This window comes from Bombina bombina, chromosome 4 (genome assembly GCF_027579735.1).
Source record: "Bombina bombina isolate aBomBom1 chromosome 4, aBomBom1.pri, whole genome shotgun sequence".
In the NCBI taxonomy this organism is placed as follows: domain Eukaryota; kingdom Metazoa; phylum Chordata; class Amphibia; order Anura; family Bombinatoridae; genus Bombina; species Bombina bombina.
This window is the reverse complement of record NC_069502.1, coordinates 1,210,670,435-1,210,696,725: the sequence shown is the minus strand read 5'-3', so window position 1 is coordinate 1,210,696,725 and position 26,291 is coordinate 1,210,670,435. Positions and strand designations below refer to the sequence as shown.

At 42.0% G+C, this 26,291-nt stretch overlaps 1 protein-coding gene across 1 annotated transcript in view; it reads right to left on the bottom strand.

Annotated features, from left to right (window-relative positions):
* Nucleotides 1-4,366: 4,366 nt before the first annotated feature.
* The window catches only part of AARS2 (alanyl-tRNA synthetase 2, mitochondrial), a 180,252-nt gene continuing 158,327 nt past the window's right edge, over nt 4,367-26,291 (bottom strand). Inside the window, exons 19-22 of the mRNA XM_053712708.1 lie at nt 19,443-19,553; nt 14,309-14,392; nt 9,694-9,804; nt 4,367-5,296 (exon numbers count right to left, since the gene is read on the bottom strand). Of these exons, the coding sequence (XP_053568683.1) occupies nt 5,132-5,296; nt 9,694-9,804; nt 14,309-14,392; nt 19,443-19,553 (471 nt within the window). The 3' untranslated portion in view covers nt 4,367-5,131. The remainder of the gene's footprint in view (nt 5,297-9,693; nt 9,805-14,308; nt 14,393-19,442; nt 19,554-26,291) is intronic.

Genomic DNA, 26,291 nt, shown 5'->3' with positions numbered 1-26,291 from the left:
TAAACACTCACTTTAAGGGGATCACTCTCCTGGGATTTTTTTTAGCCATCTGTTCATAGTCTTCTATTCTTAGAATGGAAATATTTAGTCCCCTAAAGGTATTTTTTTTAAAAGCGACTAACATTGTGTAGAGCATATGTGTGGGGAAAACTTCAGGTCTCGGGTGGCTGATTGTGTACACTCATGAGCTTTACTGACAATCCTTCCTGTTAGTCCCAATAGTGAAGTGTAGGTAAGATGACCCTCACATACATGCGTACATGCCCAGCACCAGGAAAATAATGTCTGAGGTCTGAAATCACTAGACCCTATCAGAGTCTGATGTTCTCCAGACTCCACTTGGTACATGATAAACTACACTCCGCAAATAAGCCAATAACTAATGTGCAACTCCACAAGCCAGAGATCACCAAAACAGGCCTAGAAAAAAGTGCTGATGTAAACCTATGCAAAGCAAGCATTGAGGCCTATTTATCAAGCCGTCAACCGCAAATACGCTGGAATTCCGCAGCGTAATTGTGGAGAGCCTGATGCGCCTTATTTATCAAAGCCTACAGACTGGTAAAAGTTGAAATTTGTGACGTAACATACGATCTCCCAGTCTCAATCCGACACAGGATCGATGCTTACGTCATTACAGATGTTCTGAATACAAATTCGGCACTATTTGACTACTTTTGCAAGTTATCAAACTGCTAACAGGCACGCTCGCCACTATTCCGGCCCAGCGTACCTGCTTTTCAATCCGCCGCCCTGGAGGCCGCGGATGCCATAGGAATCAATGGGAGTCTAAAAGCAGTGAAAGCTTATGTTCGCTGCTGTCCGATACCCCATTGATTTCTATAGTAGAATAAAACTTATATTTACACCTAACACCCTAACATAAGCCCCGAGTCTAAACACCCCTAATCTGCCGCCCCGACATCACCGCAACCTACATAATGTTATTAACCCCTATCCTGTCGCTCCCGGACACCACCGCAACTAAATAAATGTATTAACTCCTATCCTGCCGCTCCCGAAGCCCACCGCAACTAAATAAATGTATTAACCCCTATCCTGCCGCTACCGAGACCCATCGCAACAAAATAAATGTATTAACCCCTAAACCGCCAGCCCCCCACATCACCATAAACTAAATTAAGCTATTAACCCCTAAACCTAACAACCCGGTAACTTTATATTAAATATTAACTCATCCCTATCTTATAATAAATGTAAACTTACCTATAGAATTAAAATAAACTATATTAAACTAATAATTAACCTACCCTAACTATTATACTAAAATTACATTAAACTATATTAAACTAATAATTAATCTACACTAACTATTATAATAAAATTACATTAAACTATATTACATATTTAAACACCTAACCCTACTCAAATTATTTGAATCTACAATAAAGAATTACTAAGTTACAAAAGACTAACAACAAAGTTACAAAAAAAATAAACACTAAGTTACACAAAATAAAAAAGAAATTATCAAATATTTAAACTAATTACACCTAAGAGCCCTATGGAAGAAAAAAAAACCTAGCCTACAATAAACTACCAATGGCCCTTAAAAGGGCCTTTTGCGGGGCATTGCCCCAAAGAAATCAGCTCTTTTACCTATAAAAAAAAAATACAAACACCCCCGCAACAGTAAAACCCACCACCCACACAACCAAACCCCCCAAATAAAAACTTAAGCTCCCCATTGCCCTGAAAAGGGCATTTGGATGGGCATTGTCCTTTAAAGGGCAGTAAGCTCTTTTTCGGTGCCCAAACCCCTAATCTAAAATTAAAACTCACCCAATAAACCCTTAAAAAAAAAAACTAACACTAACCCCCGAAGATCCACTTACAGTTTTTGAAGACCGGACATCCATCCTCAACAAAGCGGCAGAAGTCCTCAGCGAAGCCGGCAGAAGTCTTCATCCAACCGGGCAGAAGTCTTCATCCAGACGGCATCTTCTATCTTCATCCATCCGGCGCGGAGCGGCTCCATCTTCAAGACATCCGGCGCGGAGCATCCTCTTCTTCCGACGTCTTCTTTACAATGAGGTTTGCCTTTAAATGACGTCATCCAAGATGGCATCCCTTGAATTCCGATTGGCTGATAGAATTCTATCAGTCAATTGGAATTAAGGTTGAAAAAATCCTATTGGCTGTTGCAATCAGCCAATAGGATTGAGCTTTCATCCTATTGGCTGATCCAATCAGACAATTGAGCTCGCATTCTATTGGCTATTCCAATCAGCCAATAGGATTTTTTCAACCTTAATTCCTATTGGCTGATAGAATTCTATCAGCCAATCGGAATTCAAGGGACGCAATCTTGGATGACGTAATTTAAAGGGAAACCTCATTGTAAAGAAGACGTCGGAAGAAGAGGATGCTCTGCGCCAGATATCTTGAAGATGGAGCCGCTCCGCGCCGGATGGATGAAGATAGAAGATGCTGTCTGGATGAAGACTTCGGCCTGCTTGGATGAAGACTTCTGCCGGATTCGCTGAGGACTTCTACCGCTTCGTTGAGGATGGATGTCCGGTCTTCAAAAACTGTAAGTGGATCTTCGGGGATGTTAGGTTTTTTTAAGGGTTTATTGGGTGGGTTTTAATTTTAGATTAGGGGTTTGGGCACCGAAAAAGAGCTAACTGCCCTTTTAAGGGCAATGCCCATCCAAATGCCCTTTTCAGGGCAATGGGGAGCTTAGGTTTTTTTTAGATGTTTTTGGGGGGGGGGTTCATTTTCATAGGGCTCTTAGATTAGGTGTAATTAGTTTAAATATTTGATAATTTATTTTTTATTTTGTGTTTTTTATTTTTTGTAACTTAGTGTTTTTTATTTTTTGTAACTTAGTTGTTAGTTTTTTGTAACTTAGTAATTCTTTATTGTAGATTTAAATAATTTGAGTAGGGTTAGGTGTGTAAATATGTAATATAGTTTAATGTAATTTTAGTATAATAGTTAGTGTAGATTAATTACTAGTTAAATATAGTTTAATGTAATTGTAGGATAATAGGGTAGGTTAATTAATAGTTTAATATAGTTTAATGTAATTCTAAAGGTAAGTTTACATTTATTATAACATAGGGATGAGTTAATATTTAATGTAAAGTTAGCGGGTTGTTAGGTTTAGGGGTTAATAGCTTAATTTACTTTATGGCGATGTGGGGGTTTAGTAAGTGGTACTGATGTGGGAGGCCAGGGGTTTAGGGGTTAATACATTTATTTAGTTGCGGAGGACTCCGGGAGCAGCGGTTTAGGGGTTAATAACTTTATTTAGTTGCGGTGGGATCGGGGGATCAGCGGGATTGGGGTTAATAACTTTATTAGAGTTGCGGTGGGCCCGGGAGCGGCGGGATAGGGGTTTATAACTTTATTTAGTTGCGGCGCGTTCCAGGAGCAGCGGGATAGGGGTTAATAGCTTTATTAAAGTTGCGGTGCGGGATCTGAGAGCGGCGGGATAGGAGTTAATAACTTTATTTAGTTGTGGTGGGGTCTGGGAGCAGCGGGATAGGGGTTAATAACTTTATTTAGTTGCGGCGGGGTCCGGGAGCGGGGATAGGGGTTAAACATTTTAGTATAGTGGTGGTGTTTAGTGACAGGGTATAAAAAAAGTTGGGAAAAAGCTGAATAGCAGCGAGATTGATAACTGTTAGTTAACAACAGTCCGCTACTCATCGCCCCGTACTTGGTGCGCGGCTTTTTGACAGCTTTTTTGATAAATAAGGAGAGTGTATTCAGGTCCGCAGCCGCGATGTTAGGCGAGAGTATTGGTGCCGGCGAATGCAAGAAAGTTGACAGCTTGATAAATAGGCCTCATTGTCACAATTTGTTTTACAAATCAACACAAAAGCAAAAAATACAAGCAGTTTACAGAAATGAACATCATGCATTTACAGAATGATCATGAATGTTGCCTATCCTGTGTGATTGATTGCAGTTTGCTAATCTCCTAACGACCTCAGCTGATGACACTGCAGTTAACCCTTTTATATCATTTTGTGTGAAGTGACTAATGGAATAGAACTTTTATCACCAAACAGCTTGTTTAGCAGATGCAAATCTAAGCCACTATAGGGTTGGATATTTTACACCCACTAAGTTTTGTAAAGGTAAATTTATAGCGTTTAACCATAAATTACTGTTTGCGTTCTGGGTGGTTTTGCAATTTTTGGGTATATCTGTAATCTAGTGGCATATTCTGTAGGTGCATAATCTGCTGAAAAGCATTATATGATTTGTGTGTACTATAAAAACTATATACTGAGTGCTAAATGGCGGTAGTATAGGTAATAGCTCAGCCTTTAACTGTTTAATTCATAGTGGATCTTTGTGACCGGCAGTGGACAAACTAGAGACACACATCTGGACAATAACTCTTTAGTTTGTTACATATATAGTACCATGCGTCCCCGCTCAGACATTTGATAACTATCACGCCATATTTATTGTAGCGTCACAGAGCCAATTACAACATCAGCAGCTAAGCACACGTTATTAGGTTTATGTATTCAGTACACTTATAAATAATGTCAGCTGCTTAGTATTCTCACCCTATTTCCATGACAATAACAAAGGCATCAGGTGGCAGTCAGTAGCATCACAGGAGATACCATTTGCTTCATTTCCAATAGTCTCTAGCCCTCCTGCAGGTTTTGGAAGCCTAAACTCATTCAGTTTGAAACGCGTGTGTGTACCGAAAAGCGTTCTGCGAAAACCTCTGCTTGTCTGGGTGCACTTTATTATATTATGCCGAATGTTCAGAGGACAACGTTGATTAGGGCAATGTCACTGTATAACTCAATGTCTCTGAGAATTGTTCCCAACCACATAGCACACAATGTAAGGGATAGACCAACATGATCATATCCATAAAATGTGCACCCCAGCGTGTGATGTCCTTAGGCTGAGGGGCGCATTCATAATGCACTTCATTGTTTCATATAAAAGGATATGGAAATAACAATACAATTAATGCACTGATCCAGCAGCATTATCAAAGGGATCCCCCGGCTTCAGTTTTGTCTCTAAGCAGCTGAGTTGCCCAGAATATAACACAAAGTATCACAATGTAGCTGCTCTCAGCCTTGAGTCTGTATGATTACTTGGGATGTATCTGCAGCCTGTAGTCTCATTCCTTAGCCCGTGCAAAATTCACAGACGTTTTTATGACTTCCTCCAGGTATTTGCTGGTCCCGGTGCCTTTAGCCACAATATGTGATCCCCCAGCATTACCTCCTGTCGCTGAGCACACAGCGAGAGCCCACTCTGCCGCAGACAGGCTGGAACCTGACCCCTAAGGAGAGAACATATCAGGTCCCGCAGGGATAAAAACATTAGTATTGTTGTTACTAGGATTATTACTGGTAAAGAACAAAAGTCTTCTGGTTAAAACTACTAAAAATGGTTACATTAAACTTAACCCTCTTGCTGTTTCCCCACCCTACTAAATAAACAAACTGAAAAACACCTGGATAATTGAGGGGTTTATCAGTGATACGACGGATCAGTGTAAGACTGTTTACTATATTAGCTCATGATACTTCATGCTTCTTGCTTACACCATACAAGCTTTAGCCATTAGTGTTGTAGTATTGCACTCAACAATATATCCTCTGTAAGAATGAAGTCACAGTAGTATCAGTTATGTAGTTACTACTAGTGCTTGATATGTAATTTCTGCTAATTATTATTGGCTAACAGGTAATTGCTGCTAACGCTCATTGTCTGGTAATTGCTGCTAAAGCTCATTGGCTGGTAATTGCTGCCAACGCTCATTGGCTGGTAATTGCTGAATACGCTCATTGTCTGGTAATTGCTGCCATCGCTCATTGGCTGGTAGGTAATTGCTGCTTACACTCATTGGCTGGTAAGTAATTGCTGCCAACGCTCATTGGCTGGTAAGTAATTGCTGTCAACGCTCATTGGCTAGTAATTGCTGAATACGCTCATTGTCTGGTAATTGCTGCCATCGCTCATTGGCTGGTAGGTAATTGCTGCTTACACTCATTGGCTGGTAAGTAATTGCTGCCAACGCTCATTGGCTGGTAAGTAATTGCTGTCAACGCTCATTGGCTGGTAATTGCTGCCAACGCTCATTGGCTGGTAATTGCTGCCAACGCTCATTGGCTGGTAATTGCTGCCAACGCTCATTGGCTGGTAGGTAATTTCTGCCAATGCTCATTGGCTGGTAAGTAATTGTTGCTGACACTCATTGGCTGGTAAGTAATTGCTGCCAACGCTCATTGGCTGGTAAGTAATTGCTGCCAACGCTCATTGGCTGGTAGGTAATTGCTGCTGACACTCATTGGCTGGTAATTGTTGCTGACACTCATTGGCTGGTAATTGTTGCTGACACTCATTGGCTGGTAATTGTTGCTGACACTCATTGGCTGGTAATTGTTGCTGACACTCATTGGCTGGTAAGTAATTGCTGCTAATGCTCATTCGCTGGTAAGCAATTGCTGCTAACGCTCATTGGTTGGTAAGTAATTGCTGCCAACGCTTATTGGCTGGTAGGTCATTTCTGCCAATGCTCATTGGCTGATAAGTAATTGTTGCTGACACTCATTGGCTGGTAAGTAATTGTTGCTGACACTCATTGGCTGGTAAGTAATTGTTGCTGACACTCATTTGCTGGTAAGTAATTGCTGCTAATGCTCATTCGCTGGTAAGCAATTGCTGCTAACGCTCATTGGCTGGTAAGTAATTGCTGCCAACGCTCATTGGCTGGTAGGTCATTTCTGCCAATGCTCATTGGCTGGTAAGTAATTGTTGCCAACGCTCATTGGCTGGTAAGTAATTGTTGCTGACACTCATTGGCTGGTAATTGTTGCTGACACTCATTGGCTGGTAATTGTTGCTGACACTCATTGGCTGGTAATTGTTGCTGACACTCATTGGCTGGTAAGTAATTGCTGCTAATGCTCATTCGCTGGTAAGCAATTGCTGCTAACGCTCATTGGTTGGTAAGTAATTGCTGCCAACGCTTATTGGCTGGTAGGTCATTTCTGCCAATGCTCATTGGCTGATAAGTAATTGTTGCTGACACTCATTGGCTGGTAAGTAATTGCTGCTAACGCTCATTGGCTGGTAAGTAATTGCTGTTAATGCTCATTGCCTGGTATTTGCGGCTGACACTCATTGGCTGGTAAGTAATTGCTGCCAACGCTCATTGGCTGGTAAGTAATTGCTGTTAACGCTCATTGGCTGGTAAGTAATTGCTGCCAACGCTCATTGGCTGGTAGGTAATTTCTGCCAAAGCTCATTGGCTGGTAAGTAATTGTTGCTGACACTCATTGGCTGGTAAGTAATTGCTGCTAACGCTCATTGGCTGGTAAGTAATTGCTGTTAACGCTCATTGGCTGGTATTTGCTGCTGACACTCATTGGCTGGTAAGTAATTGCTTCTAACAATCATTGGCTGGTAAGTAATTGCTGCTAATGCTCATTCGCTGGTAAGCAATTGCTGCTAAGGCTCATTGGCTGGTAAGTAATTGCTGCCAACGCTCATTGGCTGGTAGGTCATTTCTGCCAATGCTCATTGGCTGGTAAGTAATTGTTGCTGACACTCATTGGCTGGTAAGTAATTGCTGCTAACGCTCATTGGCTGGTAATTGCTGTTAACGCTCATTGCCTGGTATTTACGGCTGACACTCATTGGCTGGTAAGTAATTGCTGCCAACGCTCATTGGCTGGTAAGTAATTGCTGCTAACACTCATTCGCTGGTAAGCAATTGCTGCTAATGCTCATTCGCTGGTAAGCAATTGCTAACGCTCATTGGCTGGTAGGCAATTGCTACTAACACTCATTGGCTGGTAGGTAATTGCTGTTAATGCTTATTGGCTGGTAATTCCTGCTAATGCTCATTGGCTGGTAAGTAATTCCTGCTAATGCTCATTGGCTGGTAGGCATTTCCTGCTAATGCTCATTGGCTGGTAGGCATTTCCTGTCAATGCTCATTGGCTGGTAGGCATTTCCTGTTAATGCTCATTGGCTGCTAGGCATTTCCTGTTAATGCTCATTGGCTGCTAGGTATAATGAGCATTAGAAGAAAGTAGACAAGTGATACTGCTGCGTTAGTTTCACTTTAAATTGAAACAATTTTCACATCACGTTTTCATTGTTAAATGCTGCTCTTCCATATGGATGAAATAAATGTTCTGAGTTATTAAAAGACAAGGCCGGGTAGTACGATAGTTACCTTTGGCACCTGACAAGCACAGAAGAACTTGCTGCTAACACTCATTGGCTGGTAATTGCTGAATACGCTCATTGGCTAGTAATTGCTGCTAACGCTCATTGGCTGGTAATTGCTGCCATCGCTCATTGGCTGGTAGGTAATTGCTGCTTACACTCATTGGTTGGTAAGTAATTGCTGCCAACGCTCATTGGCTGGTAATTTCTGCCATCGCTCATTGGCTGGTAGGTAATTGCTGCTTACACTCATTGGCTGGTAAGCAATTGCTGCCAACGCTCATTGGCTGGTAAGTAATTGCTGCCAACGCTCATTGGCTGGTAGGTAATTGCTGCCAATGCTCATTGGCTGGTAGGTAATTTCTGCCAATGCTCATTGGCTGGTAAGTAATTGTTGCTGACACTCATTGGCTGGTAAGTAATTGTTGCTGACACTCATTTGCTGGTAAGTAATTGCTGCTAATGCTCATTCGCTGGTAAGCAATTGCTGCTAACGCTCATTGGCTGGTAAGTAATTGCTGCCAACGCTCATTGGCTGGTAGGTCATTTCTGCCAATGCTCATTGGCTGGTAAGTAATTGTTGCTGACACTCATTGGCTGGTAAGTAATTGCTGCTAACGCTCATTGGCTGGTAAGTAATTGCTGTTAATGCTCAATGCCTGGTATTTGCGGCTGACACTCATTGGCTGGTAAGTAATTGCTGCCAACGCTCATTGGCTGGTAAGTAATTGCTGTTAACGCTCATTGGCTGGTAAGTAATTGCTGCCAACGCTCATTGGCTGGTAGGTAATTTTTGCCAAAGCTCATTGGCTGGTAAGTAATTGTTGCTGACACTCGTTGGCTGGTAAGTAATTGCTGCTAACGCTCATTGGCTGGTAAGTAATTGCTGTTAACGCTCATTGGCTGGTATTTGCTGCTGACACTCATTGGCTGGTAAGTAATTGCTTCTAACAATCATTCGCTGGTAAGCAATTGCTGCTAATGCTCATTCGCTGGTAAGCAATTGCTGCTAACGCTCATTGGCTGGTAGGAAATTGCTACTAACACTCATTGGCTGGTAGGTAATTGCTGTTAATGCTTATTGGCTGGTAATTCCTGCTAATGCTCATTGGCTGGTAAGTAATTCCTGCTAATGCTCATTGGCTGGTAGGCATTTCCTGCTAATGCTCATTGGCTGGTAGGCATTTCCTGTCAATGCTCATTGGCTGGTAGGCATTTCCTGTTAATGCTCATTGGCTGGTAGGCATTTCCTGTTAATGCTCATTGGCTGCTAGGCATTTCCTGTTAATGCTCATTGGCTGCTAGGCATTTCCTGTTAATGCTCATTGGCTGCTAGGTATAATGAGCATTAGAAGAAAGTGATACTGCTGCGTTAGTTTCACTTTAAATTGAAACAATATTCACATCACGGTTTCATTGTTAAATGCTGCTCTTCCATATGGATGAAATTAATGTCCTGAGTTATTATAAGACAAGGCCGGGTAGTACGATAATTACCTTTGGCACCTGACAAGCACAGAAGAACTTGCCGGCTTCCTGCTGACTGAGAAGCATCACTGAGGACCCAGGAGACTTGTCACACAGATGGTTCACAACCTTCATCAGGATCTAGCAGAGAAACATAACGTTAGCTGTGTAATACAGCGCTCTCATGCGCATGCGTCTGTCATAACACCTAACATGTACTGCAATAAATGTGTAAGGCAGAGATACATCACGTTAGCGGTGTAATACAGCGCTCTCACGCGCATGCGTCTGTCATAACACCTAACATGTACTGCAATAAATGTGTAAGGCAGAGATAAATCACGTTAGCTGTGTAATACAGCGATCTCACGCGCATGCGTCTGTCATAACACCTAACATGTACTGCAATAAATGTGTAAGGCAGAGATACATAACGTTAGCTGTGTAATACAGCGCTCTCACGCGCATGCGTCTGTCATAACACCTAACATGTACTGCAATAAATGTGTAAGGCAGAGATACATCACGTTAGCTGTGTAATACAGCGCTCTCATGCGCATGCGTCTGTCATAACACCTAACATGTACTGCAATAAATGTGTAAGGCAGAGATACATCACGTTAGCTGTGTAATACAGCGCTCTCACGCGCATGCGTCTGTCATAACACCTAACATGCACTGCAATAAATGTGTAAGGCAGAGATAAATCACGTTAGCTGTGTAATACAGCGATCTCACGCGCATGCGTCTGTCATAACACCTAACATGTACTGCAATAAATGTGTAAGGCAGAGATACATCACGTTAGCTGTGTAATACAGCGCTCACGCGCATGCGTCTGTCATAACACCTAACATGTACTGCAATAAATGTGTAAGGCAGAGATACATCACGTTAGCTGTGTAATACAGCGCTCTCACGCGCATGCGTCTGTCATAACACCTAACATGCACTGCAATAAATGTGTAAGGCAGAGAAACATCACGTTAGCTGTGTAATACAGCGATCTCACGCGCATGCGTCTGTCATAACACCTAACATGTACTGCAATAAATGTGTAAGGCAGAGATACATCACGTTAGCTGTGTAATACAGCGCTCTCATGCGCATGCGTCTGTCATAACACCTAACATGTACTGCAATAAATGTGTAAGGCACAGACCTAGAAATAAGCACTTGCAATGGTCATGTTGGGTGAGTTAATACGTTAAAGGGATATGAAACCTACATTTTTTATTTCATGCTTTTAGTTTTAAAGAACTTTCCAATTTACTTCATTTAGAAAATGTGTTTCATTCTTTTGGTATCCTTTGTTGAAGGAGCAGCATTGCAGTACTGTAAGCAAGCTGAAGACATCGGGTGAGCCAATGACAAGAGGCATGTATTTGCAGAAACCAATCAGCAGCTAGCTCGCATTAATGCATTGCTGCTCCTAAACCTACCTAGGTATGCTATTCAACAAAGGATTCCAAAAGAACAAAGCAACACAAATTACAGAAGTAAATTGGAAAGTTGTTTGCAAATGTATGCTCTATCAGAATAATGACAGACAAGTGTTGGGTTTCGTGTACCTTTAAATGCAGCACTGATGGGACAATCCCCAGTAAAAAGGTTACTTATGTGCAGCAGGCTAGATAATTTTGTTAGTCACTTTTCCTGTAAATTAAATCTTAAAACAAGTGTTTTTTAGTTCCTTTAGAGAGACTACAGTGCATTCTATAGACCACAGAACTAACCCTGCAACATGCTACACAGCCAAGGAGACAAGATAAAACGTACCTGACGGGTACAATATCACCCCTGTCACTGACCTGTGAATGCGCACCGCTGCTGTCACATGGTGCAAGAATAACTTAGCTCCTGAATGAAGATGCAGAGCTTCACCAACCAGCACCAGTGAAGGGTTAAATAAGAAAACAGCTCTAAAGAGAGCAGAAAGCGCAGGAGACACAAACAGCACAGTGCGTAGTAGCCATGTGCCCAGCAGTTAAATGTCCCTTTAAATACATTAACACTTTGATGCCAGAGGGGGTAGCAGTGCATTAAAGGGATATTATTATTATTATGTAGTAGTAAAAACAAAACTCTGTAAAATACTTTCATTACTTATTCCTGGTTGGGCGACGCTACATTGGTACAGGAAAGAAGGCGCCTTGTAGAGCGGTAGTACCAGATACATTGTTATATTATTATTATATTCACCAATATACCCCTGTGGGTGCTTATTATATGAGCTGTTACTGCTATATTATTATATTCACCAATATACCCCTGTGGGTGCTTATTACATGAGCTGTTACTGCTATATTATTATATTCACCAATATACCCCTGTGGGTGCTTATTACATGAGCTGTTACTGCTATATTATTATATTCACCAATATACCCCTGTGGGTGCTTATTACATGAGCTGTTACTGCTATATTATTATATTCACCAATATACCCCTGTGGGTGCTTATTACATGAGCTGTTACTGCTATATTATTATATTCACCAATATACCCCTGTGGGTGCTTATTACATGAGCTGTTACTGCTATATTATTATATTCACCAATATACCCCTGTGGGTGCTTATTACATGAGCTGTTACTGCTATATTATTATATTCACCAATATACCCCTGTGGGTGCTTATTACATGAGCTGTTACTGCTATATTATTATATTCACCAATATACCCCTGTGGGTGCTTATTATATGAGCTGTTACTGCTATATTATTATATTCACCAATATACCCCTGTGGGTGTTTATTACATGAGCTGTTACTGCTATATTATTATATTCACCAATATACCCCTGTGGGTGCTTATTATATGAGCTGTTACTGCTATATTATTATATTCACCAATATACCCCTGTGGGTGTTTATTATATGAGCTGTTACTGCTATATTATTATATTCACCAATATACCCCTGTGGGTGCTTATTACATGAGCTGTTACTGCTATATCTTTAATGTTAGATGATGTTCTGATCTTTGGATACGCATATTATTTTAGAAACAGTAATTGTATATTGGGATACAGGTTTCATTTGTAATAGCTACTGCATATGTGTAATGTAGTTATTTGTAGCCACTGGTTTATATTAGACATTAGATCATTGTGGTGGCACTACAGCTCATGTGGCCCCTTTAAATGCAATAGTTTATTTCCCCCTTGAGGTCATGTGACTAAAGGGGGAGGGGTTATTTGCAGGTGAAAACCTATTGTTACTAAAGCCTGATGAAACCTTTATCTTATTTTAATAAATGTAATAGCTATTTCTTTTTGATCCTGCTTGTTGCCATTTATAACTGAACCTCAAGCTGCCGTCAGTACTGTATCCCTATTACTATATGGGCCGCAGCGGTCAGCATTTCACTCTACTAAAGTGCATCAGCAGAACGTTAGCAGATTGTGCTTCATGGTGAGATACCGACCACTACCAGGAGAGCTGTCATCTACTGACTCATTACAACAACCATTTGCTCATTTTATTGGACTGCAGAGTCATTTGTGGATTGTAACTGATATATATTTGCTATATTGGCTACAAAAGTTATTAATAGGTACTAAATCTATTGACCGCCTATGTACCATCTGGTTATCTAGACTCTATATGGGAGTAGGCGTCATTTGCTTTAGAAGTAAATTATGTTGATCTTTAAACCACAAAATGTTCCTATAACCATATTTATAGGTTTTAAAGCGACAATCATTTTTTTTTACAAGCATTGAATATATCAGCAATTAAAGGGAAATGAAACCCAACATTTTTATTTCATGATTTAGGTAGAACATATCATTTTAAACAACTTTCCAGTTTATTGAATTCTCTTGATATCATTTGTTGAAGGCGCAGCAATGCACTACTGGTTTCTAACCAAATACATGGGTGAGCCAAAGACAATCGGTATATATATGCAGCCATCAATCAGCAGCTAGAACCTAGGTTCTTTGCTGCTACTGACCTTACCTAGATAAACCGTTCAGCAAAGGATAACATGAGAAGGAAACAAATTAAATAATAGAAGTAAATTGGAAAGTTGTTTAAAATTGTATGCTCTATCTAAATCCTGAATTATGACTTTACTGTCCCTTTAAGCACTAAAAGATTTGCATGTTAAATAAAGGTTTCATTAGCAGGTTAAACTGTCATGTTGCAGGGCTTTGCTGCAGACAAGGAACATACCCCTTAAAAATATTTGTATATGTTTATATTATGTCATTTATGGGGCCAATAAGACAGCAGATGTAAGTTTGTGCACTGATCTAAGCAGTAACTGTGTAGCATGCAGCAAGGTTAAGGAAATAACAGGATACTTGGGTACACAGTATGCACCATGGCCTCACTAAGCAACATTTGCAGAAATAATTGAGTAAATGTAGGTAAAATAAATGATAAATGCGCTGTTATGTGAATGTATTGTCAAGCAGCAAACCCACTGACGCTGAAATACACCAGGACTCGTGTAGGACAAACACACACTTAAAAAGAACTAATGTGAGAAAAAGAAGCCAATTCCTAGACGCCCCTAGCACTGGAACTGGAGTGATATATTGCTCTCACTAGAGATTCGGACTTTTAGCGAATCTAGGCACATTTCAGTTATCAGTGCGTACCCTGCTCCATATTCTCCCCTGTCTAACAACTCACCGACAGCGACTCCACGGCAACTGTGTCTACTATGAGAGGCTGATGGGAATGTTTCACCAGGAGACTCTGGGCTTTCTCTGCCGCCTGAGTAAACAAAACGTTCAGTGAGTGACAAGAGAAATGTCCCTGTTGTCTCACAGGGCTGTGTACTTTTTAACAATAGCATATGGTCACATTTTCAAAGTGAACATTTTATAAGTGAGGCATTAATTTGTAAGAATTATACAAGAATTGAACAAGGATTGGGCAAGGTGCAAGACACAAGGCAAGTTCTCTTGTAATACTATGTTTTATGTATCTCATTGTATCCTTTTGCAAGTGCTGCTGTAACACTGTGTCTTATGTGTTTACTTGGTTCCCACTTTCATAATAATGCTCGATATCTTCATACTCCTTTTTGCTACCTCTTGTCTCTATAACAAACTACATTACTCAGTTACTCCTTCTCCCTCTCCACCTGCACTGTTCATTAGCCCATCTCTCTTATACTCACCTTACTTTTGTACTCATGAACTCTACTTATTCCTAAATACTCTCTCTCCCCCCTGCACTTCAGTTAAACAACAGTCTCATTACTGCAAATCTGCTTCTCATCTCATGTCACTCTCCCTCTTGCTCATACTAGCTGCTGGCGACATCTCCCCTAATCCTGGTCCCTCACAACCTCCTAACCTTTCACATCCTTGTGTGACTTTCAATAGACTTCATAAACTAAACTCTGGTAACCTTAATTGCATTCCTCTTATATCTAAAAACCCCTCCCCCTTCACTTGTGCACTCTGGAACTCTCGCTCTGTTTGCAACAAGCTCACTTCTATCCATGATCTCTTTATCTCCCACTCTCTTAACCTTCTGGCTCTTACAGAAACCTGGCTCTCTGCTTCAGACACAGCATCCCCTGCTGCACTGTCACATGGGGGTCTCCATTTCAGCCACACTCCTAGGTCTGGCAATAGACAAGGAGGTGGTGTCGGTATTTTACTTTCCTCTCGTTGCACCTTCCAACAAATACAGCCCTTCTCTTCACTCACATTTTCTTCATTTGAAGCACACATGATTCGGCTATTCTCTCCCCTCTCTATACGTGTTGCAGTCATATACCGCCCCCCCTGGCTCCCCAACTCAATTTTTAGATCACTTTGCTGCCTGGCTTCCTTATTTCCTTTCCTCAGACACCCCTGCCCTCATTCTTGGCGACTTCAACATCCCCCTTAACAATTCCACTGCCTCATCTGCTAAACAACTTCTACAACTCACTTCCTCTTTCGGTTTGTCACAATGGACTGATTCTCCCACTCACAAAGACGGTCACTCCCTTGACCTGATCTTTAGCTATCGATGCACTCTCTCAAACTTCTCAAACTCCTCTTTTCCTCTTTCTGACCACCATCTCCTTACCTGCAACATATCATCCCTTCCTACAACTCTCCCACCTTCTACTCCTCACACCAAACTTCACAGAAGCATTAGGTCTTTAGATCAGCAACAACTTGCTAATTCCCTTCAACCGCTCCTCTCATCCTTCTCCTCCTTTTCCTGCCCTGAACAATCTATCCGCCACTATAATTCCACCCTTATATCCGTCCTTGACAATCTTGCCCCTCTTGCCACTGCTAGGAAATCACACACTCATCCCCAGCCCTGGCATACTCCTCTGACACGATACCTACGCAGATGTTCCCGTACTGCTGAACGGCATTGGAGAAAATCACGGAGTTCAGCTGATTTTCTTCATTACAAATTCATCTTGAACTCCAACTACTCTGCCCTTAATCTCCACAAGCAACACTACTTCTCTACTCTTATCTCTAATCTTTCTTCAAACCCAAAACGTCTGTTCTCCACTTTCAATACTCTCCTCCGCCCTCCTCCACTTCCTAATACAACTTCTCTGTCAGCTCAAGACTTTGCCAGTCACTTCATTAACAAAATTGATTCCATCAGACATGAAATCAGCTCTCAACACAATTCCATTCTCTCCCCCCCTCAAATACTCTCACTCAACCACAACCCTCATAACCTGAAACTTAGTTCATTCTCCCCTGTTACTGAGGACGAAGTTTCAGCACTTATACTGAGCTCTCACCTCACTACCTGTCCCCTTGACCCTATCCCCTCACAGCTGCTCCCCTCTCTCTCTGCTACCCTTACCCCTACACTAACACACATTTTCAACCTCTCCCTCAGCACTGGTACATTTCCCTCATCAATGAAACATGCACTGGTCACACCTATCCTCAAAAAACCTTCCCTTGATCCTACCTCCCCATCCAACTACCGCCCAATTTCCCTCCTCCCTCTTGCTTCAAAGCTTCTCGAAAAACTAGTATAAGCACGCCTATCCCATTTCCTTACGTTAAACTCCCTTGTTGACCCGCTGCAATCTGGATTTCGTCCCTATCACTCCACAGAGACAGCTATTGTTAAGGTCACCAACGATCTACTTACAGCAAAATCAAAAGGCCACTTCTCTCTGCTTATCCTCCTTGATCTGTCCGCAGCCTTTGACACTGTCGACCACCCTCTTTTGCTCCAAACCCTCCAATCCTTCGGCATCTGTGACACAGCCCTTTTGTGGCTCTCTTCCTACCTGTCAAACTGTTCCTTCAGTGTAGCCTTCTCTGGGGCCTCCTCTGCCCCGTCACCACTTTCTGTCGGAGTACCGCAAGGCTCTGTCCTCTGTCCCCTTCTCTTGTCAATCTATACATCATCACTAGGTTCCCTAATTAAGTCCCACGGTTTCCAATATCATTTGTATGCCGATGACACCCAAATCTACTTCTCTGCACCAGAACTATCTCCTTCCTTGCTAACCCGTGTCACTAACTGTCTTTCTCACATCTCCAACTGGATGTCCTCTCACTACCTCAAGCTAAATCTCTCCAAAACTGAGCTCCTTATTTTCCCCCCTTCTTCCAAAATCTCCACCCCCAATATCTCTATAACTGTCGACAACTCCATCATTACCCCTACCCCGCATGCCCGATATCTCGGGGTCACATTTGACTCAGATCTTTCCTTCACTCCTCACATTCAGTCCTTGGCTACAGCCTGCCGCTTCCACCTTAAAAACATCTCTAAAATTAGACACTTCCTTACACAAGACACAACTAAGATTTTAATCCACTCTCTCATTCTTTCCCGCCTTGATTACTGCAACTCTGTCCTCTCTGGTCTCCCCACCTGCCGCCTAGCTCCTTTACAATCCATAATGAATGCCTCTGCCAGACTCATCTTCCTTACACGTCGCTCTTCATCTGCTGCGCCTCTCTGCCAATCCCTTCACTGGCTTCCTCTTGCCTCTAGGATCAAACACAAAACTCTCACTCTTACATACAAAGCCCTCAACTGCACTGCTCCCCCCCTACATCTCAGACCTTGTCTCCAGATACTCTCCGTCCCGTCCCCTTCGCTCTGCTCATGACCTCCTACTCTCCTCCTCTCTTGTCACCTCATCACACTCCCGTTTACAGGACTTCTCCAGACTGGCTCCCATCTTGTGGAACTCTCTGCCTCGCTCCACAAGACTCTCCCCTAGTTTTAAAAGCTTCAAGTGCTCCCTAAAGACTCTACTATTCAGGGACGCATACAACCTACGCTAACCTTTCCTAATACCAGTTCCTCTCCTCCACTGCAATCCCCTGAACCCTCTTAGCATGTAAGCCTAAAAGTCCAGCTGTTTGTAGATCACCTTCTTAAGAGCTGACTACAACAGTGCAACTCTTGGCAGGGCCCTCTACCCTATAATTGTTTTGTTGTACTCCCCCTTTGTTTATAGCGCTGCGGAATCTGTTGGCGCTCTACAAATAACCGATAATAATAATAGAGTAACAATACTGACCCTCTACAGATGCAGCTAGATCATAATTCACAAACAAGAAATATCTAGCAGAATAAAATGACAGGGAAATGTGTCTCTGCTAGTCACAGACCCTGACAGCAAGAGGGTTATGGGTAACTAGGTGCTTATCTAGCTAGTGACATTCTCAGTGGTTGGATCTTTAGATGTTTTGACTTCTCTATTTGCAAGATTTGGGTAGAGACGCTGGGCATGATGATCAAACCCTCGCCGGCATGGAGAGAAATGACACAAACTCTTTGTGTGCTGTTTTTGATAATTATATTGTATAATATGTGTCACTTTCACACCCAGAACCTGCATAGAGAGATAAACGGCTCTCAAGATAAAATTTGCCTTTCTGGAAATTCTCCCAGAAACCTCCCAGTACTGACGAGACTTGTTAGATAATCTCATCAGAGCGGAGAGCTTTAGATCAGTTTGCTGTTGGGATACCCCAGCTGTTGCCCCCTGGTGGGCACTCACCTACAATTCATTAATAATCGCTCCCCTTTACCCTGACTTTACACGCGTCAATGCCTTATATATAAGTCCCTGGTCTTTGTGCCATTTTACACACAGCTTGTATTAACCCTGTACACACCACTACATTTTCGTTACTTGAGCCACGTTGCACCTCTACAGTTTACAAGCTTATTACGCTGCTGGTAAAACTTATATCTGGTTCCACCATTGTCTATGATTTGCATATATGCTATTTTTACTGGTGGGACTTAATTTTCTGTTTGATGTATATTCCGTTTTTTTATTTTAGTTATTTTTAATACTTTATATGGTTCAATGAAGTGAACTTTTGATTTCTACACACCTAATTTATTTTTGTATTTGGTTTCTGAATAAGTCCCATACTCTTGCTCCTTATTATTTTTAAGGCTGTTTTTGTTACTTGCTGATTATTGGGCTATGACAGCCCTCGTACTGACTCACATAAGGTATTTTGCCATAACGTTGATGCATAATGTACATACAAAACTCATAGAGAAACTGTCTGCTTGTTGCCTGTGCGTCATTCTTACAATTATCCAATGTATACTCAGCGGCTTTGGCTATTTGTCACTTTATTAATAACTGACAGTGAGGTGATACAATGTTTTATTGAACCTTCAGCTGTTATTGATGTATTTTTATGTTGCTGAAACCATAATAAACAGTTTGATAATAATAGGCCTGTTCACTGCAACAATTATTTTACAAAGCTAGTAAAGATCTGCACATTGTTTAATCAAGTAATACAAGCTCCCTGCAGATATCGTGATAGCTTTATACCCCCCTCACCTGACTAATCTCCAGCTTGCGGAGGTGGGTGTTGGCGGATCGTTGTAGCGCCTTTAATGTGGTCTGCAGGTCCTTTCTCTGCCACTGAGGCATCGGGGCACTTTCCACACTCTTAAAAAAAATGCATAAAAGCTAAAAATATCTGCGAAAGTCACATAAGCAATATGGTGTAACATGGTGTAATATAGTGTAACATGGTGTTATATGGTGTAACATGGTGTAATATGGTGTAACATGGTGTTATATGGTGTAACATGGTGTTATATGGTGTAACATGGTGTTATATGGTGTAACATGGTGTAACATGGTGTAACATGGTGTAACATGGTGTAACATGGTGTAACATGGTGTAACATGGTGTTATATGGTGTAACATGGTGTTATATGGTGTAACATGGTGTAATATGGTGTAACATGGTGTAATATAGTGTAACATGGTGTAACATGGTGTTATATGGTGTAACATGGTGTTATATGATGTAACATGGTGTTATATGGTGTAACATGGTGTAATATAGTGTAATATAGTGTAACATGGTGTAATATAGTGTAAAATGGTGTATTATAGTGTAACATGGTGTTATATGGTGTAACATGGTGTAATATAGTGTAAAATGGAGTAATATAGTGTAACGGTGTAATATAGTGTAACGGTGTAATATAGTGTAACAGTGTTATATAGTGTTATATAGTGTAACATGGTGTTATATAGTATAACATTGTGTTATATGGTGAAACATGGTGTAATATAGTGAAACATGGTGTAATATAGTGTAATATGGTGTAATATAGTGCAATATGGTGTAACATGGTGTTATATAGTGTAACATGGTGTAATATAGTGTAACACAGTGTAATATAGTGTAAAATAGTAGATAAGGTTGAAAAAAGACTGAAGTCCATTAAGTTCAACCTATACAAATCTAAAATACTTACAAAAAGCTCCAGTTAAGCTTAAATAACCCCATTAAAATGTGACCCGTTTAATACTAGCAATCATATCCATGAATTTTGTTTATATACAGAAATTTATCCAGACTATTTTTAAATGTATCTATGGTATTGGCATTAACTACCTCCTTTGGTAATGAGTTCCACAATTGTATTGCTCTTACAGTGAAAAAACAGAATTTATGTTTACCTGATAAATTACTTTCTCCAACGGTGTGTCCGGTCCACGGCGTCATCCTTACTTGTGGGATATTCTCTTCCCCAACAGGAAATGGCAAAGAGCCCAGCAAAGCTGGTCACATGATCCCTCCTAGGCTCCGCCTACCCCAGTCATTCGACCGACGTTAAGGAGGAATATTTGCATAGGAGAAACCATATGGTACCGTGGTGACTGTAGTTAAAGAAAATAAATTATCAGACCTGATTAAAAAAACCAGGGCGGGCCGTGGACCGGACACACCGTTGGAGAAAGTAATTTATCAGGTAAACATAAATTCTGTTTTCTCCAACATAGGTGTGTCCGGTCCACGGCGTCATCCTTACTTGTGGGAACCAATACCAAAGCTTTAGGACACGGATGAAGGGAGGGAGCAAATCAGGTCACCTAAATGGAAGGCACCACGGCTTGCAAAACCTTTCTCCCAAAAATAGCCTCAGAAGAAGCAAAAGTATCAAACTTGTAAAATTTGGTAAAAGTGTGCAGTGAAGACCAAGTCGCTGCCCTACATATCTGATCAACAGAAGCCTCGTTCTTGAAGGCCCATGTGGAAGCCACAGCCCTAGTGGAATGAGCTGTGATTCTTTCGGGAGGCTGCCGTCCGGCAGTCTCGTAAGCCAATCTGATGATGCTTTTAATCCAAAAAGAGAGAGAGGTAGAAGTTGCTTTTTGACCTCTCCTTTTACCGGAATAAACAACAAACAAGGAAGATGTTTGTCTAAAATCCTTTGTAGCATCTAAATAGAATTTTAGAGCGCGAACAACATCCAAATTGTGCAACAAACGTTCCTTCTTTGAAACTGGTTTCGGACACAGAGAAGGTACGATAATCTCCTGGTTAATGTTTTTGTTAGAAACAACTTTTGGAAGAAAACCAGGTTTAGTACGTAAAACCACCTTATCTGCATGGAACACCAGATAAGGAGGAGAACACTGCAGAGCAGATAATTCTGAAACTCTTCTAGCAGAAGAAATTGCAACTAAAAACAAAACTTTCCAAGATAATACTTAATATCAACGGAATGCAAGGGTTCAAACGGAACCCCCTGAAGAACTGAAAGAACTAAATTGAGACTCCAAGGAGGAGTCAAAGGTTTGTAAACAGGCTTAATTCTAACCAGAGCCTGAACAAAGGCTTGAACATCTGGCACAGCGGCCAGCTTTTTGTGAAGTAACACAGACAAGGCAGAAATCTGTCCCTTCAGGGAACTTGCAGATAATCCTTTTTCCAATCCTTCTTGAAGGAAGGATAGAATCCTAGGAATCTTAACCTTGTCCCAAGGGAATCCTTTAGATTCACACCAACAGATATATTTTTTCCAAATTTTGTGGTAAATCTTTCTAGTTACAGGCTTTCTGGCCTGAACAAGAGTATCGATAACAGAATCTGAGAATCCTCGCTTCGATAAGATCAAGCGTTCAATCTCCAAGCAGTCAGCTGGAGTGAAACCAGATTCGGATGTTCGAACGGACCCTGAACAAGAAGGTCTCGTCTCAAAGGTAGCTTCCAAGGAGGAGCCGATGACATATTCACCAGATCTGCGTACCAAGTCCTGCGTGGCCACGCAGGAGCTATCAAGATCACCGACGCCCTCTCCTGATTGATCCTGGCTACCAGCCTGGGGATGAGAGGAAACGGCGGGAACACATAAGCTAGTTTGAAGGTCCAAGGTGCTACTAGTGCATCCACTAGAGCCGCCTTGGGATCCCTGGATCTGGACCCGTAGCAAGGAACTTTGAAGTTCTGACGAGAGGCCATCAGATCCATGTCTGGAATGCCCCACAGCTGAGTGACTTGGGCAAAGATTTCCGGATGGAGTTCCCACTCCCCCGGATGCAATGTCTGACGACTCAGAAAATCCGCTTCCCAATTTTCCACTCCTGGGATGTGGATAGCAGACAGGTGGCAGGAGTGAGACTCCGCCCATAGAATGATTTTGGTCACTTCTTCCATCGCCAGGGAACTCCTTGTTCCCCCCTGATGGTTGATGTACGCAACAGTTGTCATGTTGTCTGATTGAAACCGTATGAACTTGGCCCTCGCTAGCTGAGGCCAAGCCTTGAGAGCATTGAATATCGCTCTCAGTTCCAGAATATTTATCGGTAGAAGAGATTCTTCCCGAGACCAAAGACCCTGAGCTTTCAGGGATCCCCAGACCGCGCCCCAGCCCATCAGACTGGCGTCGGTCGTGACAATGACCCACTCTGGTCTGCGGAATGTCATCCCTCGTGACAGGTTGTCCAGGGACAGCCACCAACGGAGTGAGTCTCTGGTCCTCTGATTTACTTGTATCTTCGGAGACAAGTCTGTATAGTCCCCATTCCACTGACTGAGCATGCACAGTTGTAATGGTCTTAGATGAATGCGTGCAAAAGGAACTATGTCCATTGCCGCTACCATCAACCCGATCACTTCCATGCACTGAGCTATGGAAGGAAGAGGAACGGAATGAAGTATCCGACAAGAGTCTAGAAGTTTTGTTTTTCTGGCCTCTGTCAGAAAAATCCTCATTTCTAAGGAGTCTATTATTGTTCCCAAGAAGGGAACCCTTGTTGACGGAGATAGAGAACTCTTTTCCACGTTCACTTTCCATCCGTGAGATCTGAGAAAGGCCAGGACAATGTCCGTGTGAGCCTTTGCTTGAGGAAGGGACGACGCTTGAATCAGAATGTCGTCCAAGTAAGGTACTACAGCAGTGCCCCTTGGTCTTAGCCCAGCTAGAAGGGACCCTAGTACCTTTGTGAAAATCCTTGGAGCAGTGGCTAATCCGAAAGGAAGCGCCACGAACTGGTAATGTTTGTCCAGGAATGCGAACCTCAGGAACCGATGATGTTCCTTGTGGATAGGAATATGTAGATACGCATCCTTTAAATCCACCGTGGTCATGAATTGACCTTCCTGGATGGAAGGAAGAATAGTTCGAATGGTTTCCATCTTGAACGATGGAACCTTGAGAAACTTGTTTAAGATCTTGAGATCTAAGATTGGTCTGAACGTTCCCTCTTTTTTGGGAACTATAAACAGATTGGAGTAGAACCCCATCCCTTGTTCTCTTAATGGAACGGGATGAATCACTCCCATTTTTAACAGGTCTTCTACACAATGTAAGAATGCCTGTCTTTTTATGTGGTCTGAAGACAACTGAGACCTGTGGAACCTCCCCCTTGGGGGAAGTCCCTTGAATTCCAGAAGATAACCTTGGGAGACTATTTCTAGCGCCCAAGGATCCAGAACATCTCTTGCCCAAGCCTGAGCGAAGAGAGAGAGTCTGCCCCCCACCAGATCCGGTCCCGGATCGGGGGCCAACATTTCATGCTGTCTTGGTAGCAGTGGCAGGTTTCTTGGCCTGCTTTCCCTTGTTCCAGCCTTGCATTGGTCTCCAAGCTGGCTTGGCTTGAGAAGTATTACCCTCTTGCTTAGAGGACGTAGCACTTTGGGCTGGTCCGTTTCTACGAAAGGGACGAAAATTAGGATTATTTTTTGCCTTGAAAGGCCGATCCTGAGGAAGGGCGTGGCCCTTACCCCCAGTGATATCCGAGATAATCTCTTTCAAGTCAGGGCCAAACAGCGTTTTCCCCTTGAAAGGAATGTTAAGTAGCTTGTTCTTGGAAGACGCATCAGCCGACCAAGATTTCAACCAAAGCGCTCTGCGCGCCACAATAGCAAACCCAGAATTCTTAGCCGCTAACCTAGCCAATTGCAAAGTGGCGTCTAGGGTGAAAGAATTAGCCAATTTGAGAGCATTGATTCTGTCCATAATCTCCTCATAAGGAGGAGAATCACTGTCGACCGCCTTTATCAGCTCATCGAACCAGAAACATGCGGCTGTAGCGACAGGGACAATGCATGAAATTGGTTGTAGAAGGTAACCCTGCTGAACAAACATCTTTTTAAGCAAACCTTCTAATTTTTTATCCATAGGATCTTTGAAAGCACAACTATCCTCTATGGGTATAGTGGTGCGTTTGTTTAAAGTGGAAACCGCTCCCTCGACCTTGGGGACTGTCTGCCATAAGTCCTTTCTGGGGTTGACCATAGGAAACAATTTTTTAAATATGGGGGGAGGGACGAAAGGAATACCGGGCCTTTCCCATTCTTTATTAACAATGTCCGCCACCCGCTTGGGTATAGGAAAAGCTTCTGGGAGCCCCGGCACCTCTAGGAACTTGTCCATTTTACATAGTTTCTCTGGGATGACCAACTTGTCACAATCATCCAGAGTGGATAATACCTCCTTAAGCAGAATGCGGAGATGTTCCAACTTAAATTTAAATGCAATCACATCAGGTTCAGCTTGTTGAGAAATGTTCCCAGAATCAGTAATTTCTCCCTCAGACAAAACCTCCCTGGCCCCATCAGACTGAGTTAGGGGCCCTTCAGAAATATTAATATCAGCGTCGTCATGCTCTTCAGTATCTAAAACAGAGCAGTCGCGCTTACGCTGATAAGTGTTCATTTTGGCTAAAATGTTTTTGACAGAATTATCCATTACAGCCGTTAATTGTTGCATAGTAAGGAGTATTGGCGCGCTAGATGTACTAGGGGCCTCCTGAGTGGGCAAGACTCGTGTAGACGAAGGAGGGAATGATGCAGTACCATGCTTACTCCCCTCACTTGAGGAATCATCTTGGGCATCATTGTCATTGTCACATAAATCACATTTATTTAAATGAATAGGAATTCTGGCTTCCCCACATTCAGAACACAGTCTATCTGGTAGTTCAGACATGTTAAACAGGCATAAACTTGATAACAAGTACAAAAAACGTTTTAAAATAAAACCGTTACTGTCACTTTAAATTTTAAACTGAACACACTTTATTACTGCAAATGCGAAAAAACATGAAGGAATTGTTCAAAATTCACCAAATTTTCACCACAGTGTCTTAAAGCCTTAAAAGTATTGCACACCAAATTTGGAAGCTTTAACCCTTAAAATAACGGAACCGGAGCCGTTTTGAACTTTAACCCCTTTACAGTCCCTGGTATCTGCTTTGCTGAGACCCAACCAAGCCCCAAGGGGAATACGATACCAAATGACGCCTTCAGAAAGTCTTTTCTAAGTATCAGAGCTCCTCTCACATGCGACTGCATGCCATGCCTCTCAAAAACAAGTGCGCAACACCGGCGCGAAAATGAGGCTCTGCCTATGCTTTGGGAAAGCCCCTAAAGAATAAGGTGTCTAAAACAGTGCCTGCCGATATTATTATATCAAAATACCCAGATAAAATGATTCCTCAAGGCTAAATATGTGTTAATAATCAATCGATTTAGCCCAAAAAAAGTCTACAGTCTTAATAAGCCCTTTTTGAAGCCCTTATTCACAATCGTAATAAACATGGCTTACCGGATCCCAGAGGGAAAATGACAGCTTCCAGCATTACATCGTCTTGTTAGAATGTGTCATACCTCAAGCAGCAAGAGACTGCTCACTGTTCCCCCAACTGAAGTTAATTGCTCTCAACAGTCCTGTGTGGAACAGCCATGGATTTTAGTGACGGTTGCTAAAATCATTTTCCTCATACAAACAGAAATCTTCATCTCTTTTCTGTTTCTGAGTAAATAGTACATACCAGCACTATTTCAAAATAACAAACTCTTGATTGAATAATAAAAACTACAGTTAAACACTAAAAAACTCTAAGCCATCTCCGTGGAGATGTTGCCTGTACAACGGCAA